This window comes from Lingula anatina, chromosome 7 (assembly GCF_051362555.1).
Source record: "Lingula anatina isolate TDL-2025a chromosome 7, LinAna3.0, whole genome shotgun sequence".
NCBI lineage: Eukaryota > Metazoa > Brachiopoda > Lingulata > Lingulida > Lingulidae > Lingula > Lingula anatina.
In genome coordinates, this window is record NC_141773.1 from 1,833,488 (window position 1) to 1,849,404 (window position 15,917).

At 36.5% G+C, this 15,917-nt stretch overlaps 1 protein-coding gene across 1 annotated transcript; it reads right to left on the minus strand.

Moving 5' to 3' along the window:
* Positions 1 to 356: 356 nt before the first annotated feature.
* LOC106173457 (hemerythrin) lies at positions 357 to 3,555 on the minus strand. Its single transcript, XM_013554595.2, has 4 exons — positions 3,382 to 3,555; positions 2,831 to 2,959; positions 1,865 to 1,995; positions 357 to 1,220 (listed from the first exon to the last, which is right to left on the minus strand). The coding sequence occupies exons 1-4, from the start codon at positions 3,433 to 3,435 to the stop codon at positions 1,169 to 1,171; spliced, it is 366 nt and encodes a 121-aa protein (XP_013410049.1). The 5' UTR covers positions 3,436 to 3,555; the 3' UTR covers positions 357 to 1,168.
* Between the last annotated feature and the right edge of the window lie 12,362 nt (positions 3,556 to 15,917).

A 15,917-nucleotide genomic window follows, 5' to 3' on the forward strand; every position in this document is an offset into this window, starting at 1 on the left:
GTTTTTCTCAAAAGTTACTTTAGTAATGCGCTTGCACGAGTTCATTTGGCTTGCAGTCAAATAATATATTTTAAGTAGCCTAACGTGACCCTTGTATCTGAGAGAGAAAAATGTAACCACAATTGGTTAATCTTTATAGACAAGCAAAAGAGTACACTAAATGACTCTTTATAATGAATGAATGTATAAAAATGAGACTCGCAAAAATGAGAGACGCTTGAACATGCAAATTTAAACTAAATTTCGAACGAGAGCTCTCTCAACCATTTCACTGTATTGACATGTCTGAGTCACGTGATAAACAAACAGTTGACCAGAAACAGGCGATAAAAAACGAAAACGGAAGAAAAAGTAGCTCGTTTTATTTTCTTTTTATTTCTTAATTATTCATGAAAAAATACAAGAAGTACTACACTGTGTGCCTTTTAAATGCTAAGTTGAATGACTATGGTTTTAACAACTGATTATGTAGCATTTGCTGCAGCTGGCGTTACACTTTGTCAAGCTTACTTTTGAGTGCCAGGGTAGAGTGAATTACTGTGCATAATTAAAAGTGATAATTTTAACTAAATGTTATGAAAGACAAAGATGTGCATCCGAAAATGTGCATCTAAGTGAAGTAAATTCACGTGCTGAAATGATTAATACTTTAAGAAATACACGAGAGATTCATTTTTTGAAATAAAAAGATAAAACGTTGATAGTCATATTAAAAGCTGTCCCGATGCCCGTATGTTTTGAAGATTCGGATTCGGGTAAATATTTAGAGCACCTTAATTCTAACAACAGATTTGGCCCAAATATTGTATAATACACATCAGATTTGTCTTCATTTATGTTAATACAAAAGTAAATACATCTGAGATTTCCTATATAGGATAGTTAACAAAACCATAGATTAGCGTATGAAAAACAAAAGAAATAGGCGATATCCCACAGATGATAATTTGGGAATAAGAACGTGCTTCATTGAATAACAAAGCAAAAAGCAACGATGGCACCGCATCCCTTTGTTTCACAAAAACACCAAAACTAGTTAACAATTCCCCAGTATCTATTGAAATCTCCACAGAAAAGTCTCATTTCAGTGCGCAACTTGTAGAATTGACTTTCGTTCATCGACCCGAAAAGGAGGCACACATTTGGAGTCTGTCCAAAGGCAGTTTTCTTACAGCTTTTCTTTGTATTCGAAATCGGTTCCCTTGATGTGCTGAACTAACCTATTAAAAATGAAAAACAAAATTGTATCACTGTGATAAATTACATAAAAATATAATCATTTCGAACATTTTTTTCTCTCTACTTCATACCTCGTTCGTTCTATTCGATCTTGCACTTTCAATCACCGTTTCAGTTAGAAAAATATCTTCTACGATAAAATATTGAAACATAAACCTACGTCTTCATATAAAGGATAAACCACTCCCCCATTTTTTTATATCTAAACCAGAAATAGATCTGCTTATTTAAAAGCACGTGAGAAATAGATCGTTCATCCGGATTTCTTTTAATGTTGCGCTTTCTTGCCTGAATTTCTTTTCTAGTACATTTAGTCGAATTTTATGAAATGGTTCCTTCCCAACAACCAGACTTGAGGGATAACTTTAAAAGTGATAAAACTGAACCACGGTCGGCGGTCTAACAGAGTAGAAAACCATTTTTATACCTATCTTGGATTGTAAATGGTCTTAATGAGTTGACACGTTGTTCTTAACGCTCAACACATGACGTAACAAATCTAGTTCGAGCTTGAATTCCTTAAATATAAGATGGTCGCCTGATGACGTCATACAGTGTAGTTCGGTTATAAAATGGTTCATTTTACACGTGCTTATGAATGCAAGACGATCAAGAAAAAACTTACCAGTCTTTGGCGAAGTGAATCTGGTCATCGTTGAGAGGACATGAGAGCTTAGATATATCTGCAATAAACTTGTCGTGTTTTTGCTTATGTGCAGCCAAGTCGCCATATTTTGTTGATTTCGCCATCATGCCCTGAAAGTGAATAGTGTAAAAGTGACGGTCATTTACGGTACAGATACAGTAATGATAACGCCACTGTTACCCTTCAAGATGCATTTAAAATCATTTTTTGCCACAAAGCACGACCAAATATTATTGTATATTTCAAAAAAGGTAACTTATATAATAATTAGAGAAGTCCAAAAGTGCATGGTTTCACATTTTCCGGATGAAATATGAATAAATTTTTCAGCTTTCTTTCTGTGCTATAAATATCCCTCGGAGGTTTGATTTGAATAAGTATGCATTTGCGCGAGCAAATATACATCCATAGTTTTAAATCTATATTGGCTGAAAGAAAGGCATATTGCCTTTATTTTAGTGGTATAAGAAACTAGTAGAAGTGGTGCATGTATCTTTGGGAGTCCTTTATAGAAACAAGAATGTGTACTTGTACATGTACATGGGGGTCCTTCCACCAAAAAAGTCAACATTTGAATCACATCAGCTGTTTTATATCACTATTTAATTTTCGTTGATTTCTTTCCACATTGTAGGGTAAAATAGCGTTAACAAGTGGCAGGTTCAAATTATACAAATACATTGTGCAAAATGTGCGTGTCATTGACAGACTCGAATGTTCACCTTTTTGTGAAATGAGCCCTGCTACACAGTTTTGGCTGATAATAAGAGCCAGTGATAGATCAAAATATAATGAAAAACTGTTGTGCATACAGAAGTGCTTCTTTTATGTTAAATGCATATTTTATATTTAAAAAAAGTCGAGTGCATTTTGATTTCAGAGCACATATAGCTTGAAGGAAGGGCAAGAGGTAAAAATGAGGGAGAGAGAGAGAGAAAGACGTACCTCTTCATCAGCGAAATGATCCTTGCAAACTTTAATGAGACTTTGCAGCGCGGCAGCGTCTCCCCTGTTTTTATCACACGCAAAGATCCCATCAAAGATAGCCCTGTGTTCCGCGTCCAAGTTTTCATACTGAAAGCAATATAATCGATAAATTCATCAAAAAGAAGTCAATTATTGTTTGCATGCAGACATCAAATGTAAATATTCATTATATAATAAAAGAAAGGTATAACATATCCCAACTTTCGTGTAGTAATTATTTTCTCTTCACTTAATAATGCATATACTACATATCATAAATGGACGCATAAGTTAATGATCATTGCGTCATTTTCAATATAGATCTTATCTAGCACGAAAAAATGTTTTATCAAGATCCGCCAAACATTCAATACATCATTATAAAAAGGGCGTTTTCTTACATTATTCGAAAAAACGGTAATTCCTTAAATCTTACTCGTTTTACTACAAATATATGGAAATTATCTAAGATGTCTTAAAATTCCATAATGCTAAATTATTTTTTAAAGATGATTTAAAAAAATACTCACGAAAACCCTGAAGGACTCGTCCCATTTGTATGGTTCAGGAATATCGAAACCCATGATTTAGGTAAGGGATAGAGAAAAATATCTCTGAGAAGTTACAAAAGCCTTACGAAAGCACTGAGTTTCGCTGAACCCGAGCACTGAAATGAAATTTAGACTAAAAAGTTCTTGTGGCCGGTTTTTATACTGTCTGGGCCCTTGTGTTGAAGCTGTGGCTCGCGTAGTCGAAGCACGTACGCATTGAGGCTCTCCAGGATCAAGGTCGTTTGAAAGACGTCGGCTATCCGCCTTTGTTTTCATGAATTTTCTCTTCCGTAAGAAAAGGACGTAGTTGACTTTGAGTAAGTGCACAAGAGTATTCGCTAAAGAGATGTCAGCAATCATGATAAGTCAGGCTTAATTTGTGCTGAAATTTCTTCTCAACAACACATTAGAACATTTTGAGCTTTGATGAAAAGATTGAATAACAGATACCATATATCATATCGAGTTCAACATATGAATAACATACTATAAGAAATTGTTGTAAGGAACCGGCAAAACGCCACAAAACATAAAGCATTGCATTCGGGCTATAATTACTGTATGCTTATTTCCTCAAGAAAGTTTTACAACGGCGGAAAATGTTTTTTATCCTCGGGAGCCACGTTTTAAACAGAAGCAATTCTAAAGCGGGAAAAGACTCGCAATAGTCATGTAGGCACACGTATGCTTGTGGAAAATTTTAGCGCCTCTTTTTCTAGGACCCTTTTCCGTGCTGGAATTAAAAGCAAGATAACCAAAGAGCCTTAAAGCGATCTATTACTGATTTTGTTTACCAGCTTATTTCACCCACCAATTTTACTGCGAATTCAAATTGTTTTCAGGTATTGATTCTATCGACATGGAGAATTACATACCTATTCGTTTTGGGCATTGAATATATTGTAGTACTGGCAGAGCTGGGATTGGAGTTTTTTAATGTATTGAATGAATGCCAATTTATTTTCTTACGAATATCACAGATTTATGCATTATAAGTAGAACTCCTTTGCTGAGTCATCGAATTGCGTATTTACAGTTTTCTAGCGGAACCAAACAGGGTTCTTATAGTTTTGTCATTGAGCAGATTGCTAACTCAGATTGTCACAACTTATGCTCCACCAAACCAATAAGCTTAACAATAGTTGTCTCTTTCTTCGTGTCTTTTTTATTTTAAGAATTGGCCTGATCTCTGGCTGTAATGTTACATTAACCAGTGCGCACGGAGCGTCATTAAAATGTAAACACATCTGATTCAGGAATTCACGCAAGTTCTCCACTACAGCGTTTTAAATTGACGTAAATATACACTGTGTGGCAATTTAAAGGCACATAGTGAACGTTAGACCTTTATATATATAAAGCTTAAAATTTGTCTAGTGATTTTCGACACTTTTCACTTAATCATCAACAAAAAAAAAACATTAGCGAAATTTGCTATCTATAAACTCGTGCTTGAAAATTTCTTAAGTCGAAGAAAATCTTTCTTCACCTCCATTCCATTTAGAGATGGAGATAAATGAAAACTAACTGCTAGATTTAGATCCAGTAGAAACTTGCTGTTTTTTTTTTTTTTTTTTGACAAATTTTAGTTTCAAATAATCTCTGAACTCGGGTCCCTTGCACTTCTACCGATTCAGTGGCTAACCTTGTTTGATTCAATAGATCACCTTTTTAGCTGTAAAGGTCGCTATTAAGGCAAACGCTTTTATTTTATTCTGTTCTATTTTGTATTTCTAAGATCTGGAAATACACATTCAGTGCGTCTTAATTGTGTCATTTTCTATTAGGAATACCTGGGAAGATAACGTATTATATTTCGACTGCAAAACAATGACAAATTGGTTCAAATTGTAATGGGTGCAAGTGGCCTACACAAGCTAGTGCAGGGGTGTGGGTTAATAAGGTCGACTTACAAGGGTTGTCTTAAAATAAACGCGCCCACCGCGTAATAGACGAAAGTGGTGCGATAGACGGGGAAGTTTTAGAAAAGAGAGTTCATTAAGCCAAAGAGTAATTCAGGCACTATAATTTCTCCATTAAAACAAAATTTAAGTAATTGCCGACCTCAAAATATCAGTAACTTCACTAACTGAGTAAGTGCCAAGTTAAAGACGCAGCTAACATTTCAAACTAAAACCCCTGTATTTTCTCTGCGAGAGAAGAGTAAAAACATGTCTAATAACCTTCATGCCATCAGGACGACTTGCCCTTCATCAATACCACCTAGCCACACAAGTTGGATGTTTGTTAATTAGCTGTGTGTTGATTCCTCACACGTCACGTCTTCTATTTATATATATATATATATATATATATATATATATATATATATATATATATATATCTATTTGGGTATTATTATAGGTGTATATGGCGCTATATATGTAATGATTCCCTTAGTTGTACACCCCTTGTTGCAAGAAAAGGTTGCAGATCTTTTTAACATGTTTGACTTAACATTCCTCCTGTATCAGAAGAGTGGGCATACCATAGCAAAAAGAAAGAGAGATAAAAAAAGGGTACAAAGAAAAGAAAGAAATAAAAAGAGGATAGAAAGAAAAACAAAAAACCAACAACACAAATAAAAAGGAGATGCTTTTCAAGGGCATACATAGGGACAAGACAAAAAGTCACAAAAGTGCAAAACGAGAAAGAAAAATCAAATCAAAATCAAACGCGGAAGTTGAAAAGGGATAGGTCTACTATGCGGCGGTATTTGACACATCAGATTGCAAAGAACCAGTGCAAAAACGCAATGCCTTTTTACCCTTCCATAAATCACCTAAATCACACCTCACCTCGTAGGATATCGGGTTTTACATCTGGCATATACATATACCACTGGTCAGTCGATCATGTGTGATATTTTTACACTGACAGCTACAACAAACAGGTTACTAGGAAAATGAAATTTAGAGGGATTATGTTTCGTGTACATACTTGCAGATCGGCTCATTTCGACCTTATCCGTTCATAATTGTTATAAAATCCGAGCGTTATTCTGATAACTATAAGTATGCACTAATTAAGTGGGGTTTCCGACAACATTTTAATGCAATGTAAAATGTAGATTGAAATAATACACCCTTTTCAGGAAACGCAATTCCTATCAGTTGGCAGCCTGCAAGGATCAAAATATCCGGTGTAAAAACAGTTGCTTCCCCCTCCCCCCCCCCCCCCCAAACCCTGCGTGACAAAACTTTGCTTACTGCCAATATAAGTACTGTATATGCCATTCTCTTTAATAAGATAACTTGAAATGCCGTGACGCTGGCAGTTTAATGGATATTTGATTTTCATTCTCACGTACGCACAGGAAAAGATACGTTAGAAAAACTAAATGGAGGAACTAAATTAAAAAAAGAAGCTAACTCATAATAAACAGACAAAAACAAGCATAGAAAAAAGAAAAAGACTGACCCAAGCCTACAATAATTCAAATAGAATTCCATGAAGTTGAGAGGGAAGAAAACACGTAATGAAATTCGAAATTAAAAAAGACTGACATAAAGCCTGACAATGACATAATGTAATTGAAAAAGGATGACATGATGATATAAATTAAAACGAGGAAAAAAAGATAAAAAAGAAATGAAGATAAACAGACAGTGAAACAGAAGTTAGACGGCAAACGAAAATATAAGTTATTGCAGGAAATATTACATACGTGGTATAAGGTAAGATGGGCAATACTGTATATCTCTAAGGAATGCCGTGATGGACTGGTTATAATAAAACTGTCTACCCAGCAGCCCTAGGCTAGACCCCGGCGGATGCAACATATGGCTAAAGGAGGTGGGGCAGAAGGATTTTTTTCGAGAAGCAAATATAAAAATGATAAATGAGAACAGTTTTACTGTTATATGGGGGCACAGGTCTGGAAACTACTTGATTTCGTGTGTCTGCTAGTGTGTGTGTGTGTGCGTGCGCGCGCACGCGTGTGTGTGCACGCACGTTTGTGTGCATATGTAAGTTTGTGTGTGAATGTGTGTGTGTGTGGGGGGGGGGGGGGGCGTGTGCGTGTGTGCACCGAAAGTCTACAAAGCATAATATTCATAGAATGAATAACGCTTTCACATAGCCTTTTATGTCTGCAACTCACGCTATCAGTTGCACCGGTTGCACGGCCGGATAAAGTAACGTAATGCCTATGCACGTGCCTCTATGCACGCTTTTAAATCATTAGGTGCACATGTAGCCTGGCACTGCAAAACTTTTGAAACGCAGTGTATACACAGACTGATTGATATAAGTTTATTTTTTGAAAGAGAGCAATTAAAATTAAGCTCGCGGTCAACTTATCTTCGGTATTGTATACAGATTATATTGTGCCTTACAACTGGTTTAAAGTGTTTTTGATTGAAAGGCAAATATATACATTATAGCTCTTATCGGACTAATTACCTTAGTTTTTTATTTCGTGTTCGGGGCAGGTGTTAATTGAAACGGCTAGAGAAACTCGGAAATAGGATATGTAAAATATTTGAAAAATAAAATCTGTGTGAACAAATTCAAATTCATTTATATGCACTTCCACACGCAGGCACTTTTTTTCTGTTTCGATCTCACAGTGATAATTTCTTTTCATGATACCGACTTTTAAAAACGGGATACAAAGAGATCGTCTAGACACCCTCAAGCTTGTTTTTTTATCTGTCTATTGAGGAAGAAGCCGCTGAGAAAAGGTAAAAATAAAGAGACAGAGCACGGGATATCTAGCCATTTTTCTTTTATTCGTGGCTTGCTGATATGAGTCATGATGAAAGATTAAAAGGATTAAAGGGGTTCCTTATGTTTGATTATTATTGTATGACTAATTCTGATGAAGTAGGAGTCAATATAACTTAACGTTTTGAATATCTTTATAAATACATTAAAATATGTAATTCAAAAGATAAACATAAGCAATTTCAAACTATAAAGTATACCGTGCACGTGTTCGAAATTGGGGGCTTTGGTACTCAGAGTAGATGGAAGGGGGAGGGGGGCAGGGGGTTAAGGTGTGCAATTTAAATATGCAAACATGTACATGTACAACGTGGACAGCTGAAGTGACGCGGTGCACGTTGACGGGATATATCAAGGTAAGTGTCGTAATCTTAGACGGTATGATTCACGTGATGAGTCACGTCATTTCATGATCAAGTAGACTCAACTAGTTAAAAAATAATTGAAAGAATAAAATAAAGAAGAAGCAGTCATCAAAGAAACCATTCTGAAGTCAGTTCATATTGGTGAGGTTTTTCCCACTTATCAATCGCTTGTTTTACATTAAGATTATATTGGTTTTATAATGAGCAAAATCCACGTGCCAGTAATCCCCTCTATGTCTGCACTATCGCCATCACCTGAGGAGGGCAGGGGCGGATTTAGGCCATCGTCTAGGTCTTCCAGCAGACGGTCAGATTTTCAAGTTTACATTGATAGGTATCTTAATTTTTTTCTGTTGGAAGACGGTCAAAATTGGAGGCAAAATTGGAGGATGGATCAACAAAGATAATTTGGAAAACTGTCAGAAAATATCTCTGGGTCCGCCCCTGCATGGAGGACATGGGCATAAACAGACCTTTTCGAACTAAAAACCTGGAGAACTGAGAGAAATCTAAATTTAGACTTGCTTACAGACGGTGTTTAATAACAGACTGGGGAGATCGGGGGGGGGGGGGGGGGGGCGTAGTGAGTCAGAACCAACGCTTGCTTCAGAAGTATGTTTCTCATTTTCCAAAACAGTAGAACATGCGAAACAAGGCACAACCATTCTATTTTTTCATTCCCGTTTCCTACATATTATAGCAAAATAATCTTTGTCTGCTTTTTTTTTCAAATTTCTGATTTGCTTCGCTGAGCAATAACCATCTTTGTAAACCCAATTTTTAGTCTATGCAAAATCAGAGATCGACTGGTGTTTCCTCCCCCCCCCCTCCTCCCCGTCTACGTGCAGAAAAACACGACTTTGCATTAAGAAGGCGTGCGACTTGATAGCCAACAGCTTTAGGGGTCATTGGAAAGCGCACCTGTAATTTCTTAAACCTTCTATTTGCCAATAACCTCTATTCGTAGAGCCTGTGGTAGAGCATATAATTGAGGGGAGTGGGAGGGGGGGCTTTTACAAAACAAAATGGAGGATTCAATCTCCATCCCTTATCAAAAGATGAGAACACATTACTGCCCCTTAATTAATGAACAGATTACACTCCTCCCCCCCCCCCATCCCCTCCCCGCAAGCCGCTAACTGGTTGGTTAAATCTCTTGTGCATGATGAAGGATTTTTGGTTACTATATATATATATATATATATATATATATATATATATATATATATATATATATATATATATATATATATATATATATATATATATATATATATAAAGTAATGGGGCGCGTATAGAGAAATTCCTCTCTGATAATCACAAACTACGAGCACCATTCACTTTTATGGTTAGATAATTAAAAACCAATAATCGAATATGTTTTAACTTAAAAGTGTTACAATGGTTTCACCTAGTCTAGTAGAGTTGACAACTTGAGGCATGGTGAAAGCGTCCTTCTCTAAATACTGCCTTAAAATGTGTTGAAACAACAGGCTTGTATATGCAGCAATTTCAAAGGGAAATTTTTATGAATATGAACATTATTTAACCCCCTAAGTTGAGCTAACTTGAGAAATGGTGTAGAACTTAGGTCAAAATTTTGATTCAGAGCTGAGGATCTTTCGATCCCTAGCCCACTCACCCTCCCCACCCCACCCAGGCCCGTAGCCAGGGGGGGGGGTCGGGGGTTCGAAAGAACCGCCCCTTTTTGCTGAAGAAAAGGTCCACTCTGGGTAAAATTTGATGTAGGTACAAGATGTTTTTATGGAAAAAGGTCCACTTTTCAGAAAACGAACCCCCCTTTGAAAGTGCTGGCTACGGGCCTGACACCCAACACAGGGACACATCTTTTTGTTGCAAGTCCCTGCTTCCGCGTTAATTTAGGCAATGAGCTAATTAACTTAACCGACGGATTCCAGTAGGATCTAGCAAAAGGACCCCAATCCGCATACACTGTTTTTTCCTTTTGATTGGATGATGTTAAATATCTGGTCTACATTATATGCATTGAGTTTTTTCAGTAAAATACCACAGATTTCTACCAGGTCAAATGTCATGTCCTGAATTTCATATCACCAGAGAGGCGAGTCAATTAACTCAATACAGGACCCACTGCACGGAATTTTTAATTTTCACTAAAAGGGGAAGTCGAAAAAATGGACGGCCATTCAGATCGTCCAGATATGTCCAGTCGTCTGATGATGCGAATTAAGCCGATATCCACATTAGGGTATCCTTTTAACGCAGTGGTTAAAACGCCGAAATGTATCAAAAATCAGAACCAATAACCCTTTCACTCTTTCTCTCTTTATTCTGTGACGCGTTAGTCTACGTGACTCGATATTTCGATCAGACAAAAACACGAGTCTTACACAAAATGAGTCATAACCCTACTCCGTGATGCTAAGCAGGTTGACAACTCTCAGGTTAAAAACAAATTTGAAGAAACGTTGCCAAAAAAAAGGACTTTTTCAATCGACACCTAAACTGCTGTCAAAGCACTGATTGATATTGCGTCAAGTAATTGTGGGGTCACATTTCGAGGTTTCGTCGGAAATTTCCACTGTTTATCAACTAAAAGTTTCTATTTGAAGTGGTTTCGGCCACTGCGTGTGGAAAGCCATTTGCAATTTGCGAGTGAAGTCCAATTAGCAGGAAAGATTGGGTCCGTCTGTTATATCACATATTAAACGTTCTGTATTAAACTACCTGTATAATGACTGGAGACTATATAGGCTGCAATTGCTCAGATTAAATTTAAAACACAGAAGCTTTATTTCTAGAAAGCACATCACAGTAGCGCCACCTTGATAAGTTAATTGATAAATCTCTCTGCACTGTAACTATCCATTCTTTCTACTCTTAAGTGTAGTCGGGGCTTCAATCGTGATTTCAAAATACATGAAAAATATATGAATATATATTTATATTTGAGATTTCTCTTTACATTTAGGTATCCTACAAATTTTGTCAAAAATTGTCTTTTTTTTTGGGGGGGGGGGGGGATAAATGCCTCCGACATACGCCAACCACGGGCCAAAATCTTCGAGAGTAAGAATGACTGTGGGTGGATTTGTGAAAATTATAAAATAATTATATTTCTTATTTTTTTCTGTTCAGTCAATCGTGAGTACGTGTGAAATATGTATATTCCAAGTGACGAATGCAGTTTTCAGTCACACGGTTCTTTTCAGTTAGATCATAACGTTTACTAAAGTTTTTTATGTTAAACAAGATTTGCGTTAAAAACTTCGAGACAGCAGTATTGTGAACTCTGTATATATTGATGAGAAGAATATTATTATACGTTTTATAGTTTAAAAAAAACTTTGTTAGGCTTCAACATTTAGGAATAAGCTTCTCTTCTTTTGTTTAGTTCTTTTAAGAATGTTAAAACATTTACATTTAAAGTTACAAAACTAAACGTTTGGAAAAGCTTCACAGCCCAGGTTTCTAGGTAGTTTGTTTTTAATGCCATGCATGTGTACATGTATGAACATAGAAGTAGAGAATATTAATAAGCTTAGTGCATGTATACTGTAGCAAATCAACCAAAACGTGATGCAGTATAAAGAGTATAAAGGAAGGACGATCAACCAAGGTTAAGCGACTACGTGGATTAATTTCTGCTCATTTATTCTGTCCCTTCTTTGACTTCATTTCTTATAATTTGGATATTTCTGTTTCAAATTCAGAAGCCAAATTCAGAAGCCAATTTACTCATCTTCCTCTTTCACTTTCAGTCTCTCTCTTTCTCATTCTCTCTCACACACGCACACAAAAACACACACATACACACCCTCGCACGCACAAACATAAGTGTATTTCCATTCATCAGGTTCTTCCTATATATCTTTGTCAGCCAACAACCCCCAGACAAGTAAATTATCCCAGGCAGCAAAATACGTGGTATCAGGTTACCCCTAATAGCGATACGTATCAAGAAATATTATGACCCTCTGCGCAGAGAACCTGCTTCCGACATAAATAAAATTTGTTCAATTGCCCATACAAGAATAATCATTTGCTTTTTTTTCCTCCAGCTTCTTTCTTTTTTTCTTTTCCCCACTTCTCAGGTCTTCTTCAATTGTTGCTTATATATATATATATAAGAACAAAATGAGAGTACTTTGATAGCTCTGCAATACCATCTTATTTTGCACAGTACCAAATATCTTAAGTTCAAATTTCAAAATAAAATTTAAAAAAAGGCAAAAAAAAAAAATTAGTATCAACCACTCCTAAAATCCAACATCCAACAATTAACTTAAGTTGGCTTCTAGACCTCTCCATGCAGACGTATACATGGGGAATAGTTAGTGGGTGTTTTTATTAAGCTCATAATTAGGTAATATTGCTTTTTTTCATCTTCTGAGGCCTCTTAAACTTTCACACATCTTTATTCAGTAGAGATTTTAACAGAAGGTTATATTTTCAGTTCGTGACGCCTCTTTTTAACGCGCCATTTTCCAATGATATTGATATTCGAGAAGATTTACACACCAATTTGTTCCTTTCATTTCAATAATTTACCAAACGAGAGTGAGTATATATGGTGGTATCAAGGTAAAAATATAATAGTTTTATGAGTCATCGATCAAACAAATTAGTTTGCACCTTTTTTTAACCTTTGTCAAGACACAGACTACACTGAACCGAAAACAAGTCTAAATCGCGTCACTACTAGAGCATGTTGAAGGGGGCAAAAGGTTTATTTTACTGTAATTGGGAAGTTAAAAACAGAGATTCCGGTCTCAAATAACCCATTGTGAACGGAACTATCTTTCCAGGTTCCAGCTTCTTGGCTGTTTACCATAGCTGCCGGATATTCTGGTTAAGTGTAAAACTTCTAAACAGGAAAAAAACAAAGGTCCTGTTGAGATCTAACTGGCTTCGTTGCTTTTTCGTGTCCCTAAAATGGTCACAGTTACAAAATATTAATATGAAATTCATGATTTACATATTGGTATCTTGAAACGTAAAATACAATGAGGCATAGTTGGCATTTCTCTCAGAAAAAAATTGATAACAATTTATCAAGAAAAAAAACGGAAACAATTAATCAAAAAGGGTCTTTTATGGACTCATAAATATCATTCAGTCAAGCTCTGCACGTAGGTCCCGAACAATGGTTGTAGAAGGAAAAAGGGCGAGTTGAATTACAAGTAATTAAGATGTTTGTTGTGTGTCATTCCTCGCACACACACAGTGAAAATTAACACGCTCTAGGTGCGCGCGCGCGTGTTTGTTATGTGTGTGTTTGAGAGAGAGAGAGAGAGAGGGAGAGAGAGAGGAATTATACATATTTCATAAAGGCCCTAAGAGTACAATCCGATGTTGCCGATGTACAAAGTAAAAGGACAGCATTCACAGCCAGTGGAAAATTTTAACTCCTTGAGTACTAGGGTGTATTATAAATATTTCCAAACTTTAAACATCTTTTGTTTTAACAAATCTGATGTACAATGACGTCAAGAGCGACTGCACTAAAACGGTTTATTTCTTCAGCTGCACAATACATTAAAAGCTCGGTTAGCCGCATGTTTAAAAGAAAAGATCCGTTAAAACTTTTTTTGTTTGTTTGGTGTGTGTGAATTTGTTGTGGCACAGGCATGAAAGTTTCACAGGCTGCCAATGGATGAAAAATGATAAAAACTCAAGGTTCAGCTCAGGTCTATGGTGGTTACAGCTGTTTGTTAGCTACAAGTTTAAATGTTTCTAACGCTTAGATAAATTGACCTTTGCTTTCGTTGCGCGGTTTACCGGCTGCACTTAAGGTTGTGAAAAATCCAGTATAACTTCTGTAAGTAAAGAGAAAGTGTGCATGTAGGTTTATTTATTTATTTATTTGAGAAAGAAAAAGCTATGGTGCAGTTGAAATTATAAAGGAGTTATATATTCTCTTCCCACATTTTACTACCATTTGATGTCCACAAAAGTTAATTTACATGAAAAATTATTTTACAAAATAAAATATGAAATATTTTATGATAAGTATCTGATATATGCACATATTTCATAAGCGGTGAATTCCTAACGAACCAAAAGTTTCAAAACCATTAATGACGGGGAAGCGAAGAATATTATTGAAAGATGACAATGATAAGTGCTTAGAGTTGTAAGTTTAACAAGTGGCAGTTTAGACAGAAACCTATAAAACCACACTTTGGTCCCATTTGAATTCTTCTTCTTTCGGACCTGTCTCGTCTCAGGGGTCCCTACTGCGGATTATCCGTCTCCACCCACACCGGTCCTGCGTATGGTCATCTTCCACTCCATACTCCTTCATATCCTCCTTGATCGCATCCATGTACCTTTCCTCGGCCTCCCGCGTTTTCTCTTTCCTGGAGGTTTCCTCGACAGCATTTTTGTCCCACGTGTTTCTTTCCGCCGTCTAACATACCCGTACCAGAGCAATCCATACTTCTTTGCTGTGTCACCAAGTTTTGTCGCTCCTAAAATTTCCCTCACATTCTCGTTCTCGACCTATAAAAATGTTAACCGGAATACAAAATCAGACGAACATCTGAGTCTCCTTGTTCTAACTCCCCAAGATGATCTACTCTACTGCGGAAATACAAATGTCTGTTTGTTTCAAACAATTAGTTTTAACTCCTGTCCAAATTGGACCTAATCTGAACAGACCTAAAGCCATTACGACATCCCGATGTGGTAGTTGAGATAGCACAATCAGTGAATACATTTCAGCTTTGAAACGACGTTCATCTCTGGCACAATTTATATAGACTGTAAACCCACAGGTTAACGAACAGCGGAAAACGTGTAAATATTAGCAGTAGATTGCAGTAGGTGAGATGATTTGATCGTGTCAGAGGTTCCTTGGCTGACGGCGCACGATACTGGGTCACAGATTCTGAGTTCATTTCCATTTTCTTTTCTAACAATCAGGTACATATACTAGATAGGAGTCAACGTATGTATTACTGGAATTTTCGGGGTTTTGTTTTCTCGTGTAATCGTTAACATCATAAGTATATTTTTTTTTTTGGATTATGAGAAGAATGCTTGCATTTCCCTCCGGTTAAATGAACCCGCTTCTCGTCTTTCTCTTCAGCTCAATTTAATTTGGACCAAGTCCAAGTATGCTGCATCTGTCATTTCAGTGGTAAACAGATTCCCCATCCATTTTTAGAAAAAACCTCTGCTACAGGCACAAACATTCTGTCTTTTCCGTCTGTTTAATACAACATTTTTGAACCAATTCCAGATACACGAGAATTGTTGCATAGCTGTTCGTGCAGTGGCGCCCCCTGTCCACCCTGAGCTTCAGAGATAACTTGCCACTAACCTCTTCACTATAGCCTATCTTCATCGTGTCAAGTTACCTCTGACGAAAATAGTTTGACCTAGTTTAGATAAGCCAATCGAATCCATGATTCAAAATTTTTCACCAAAGTTTGG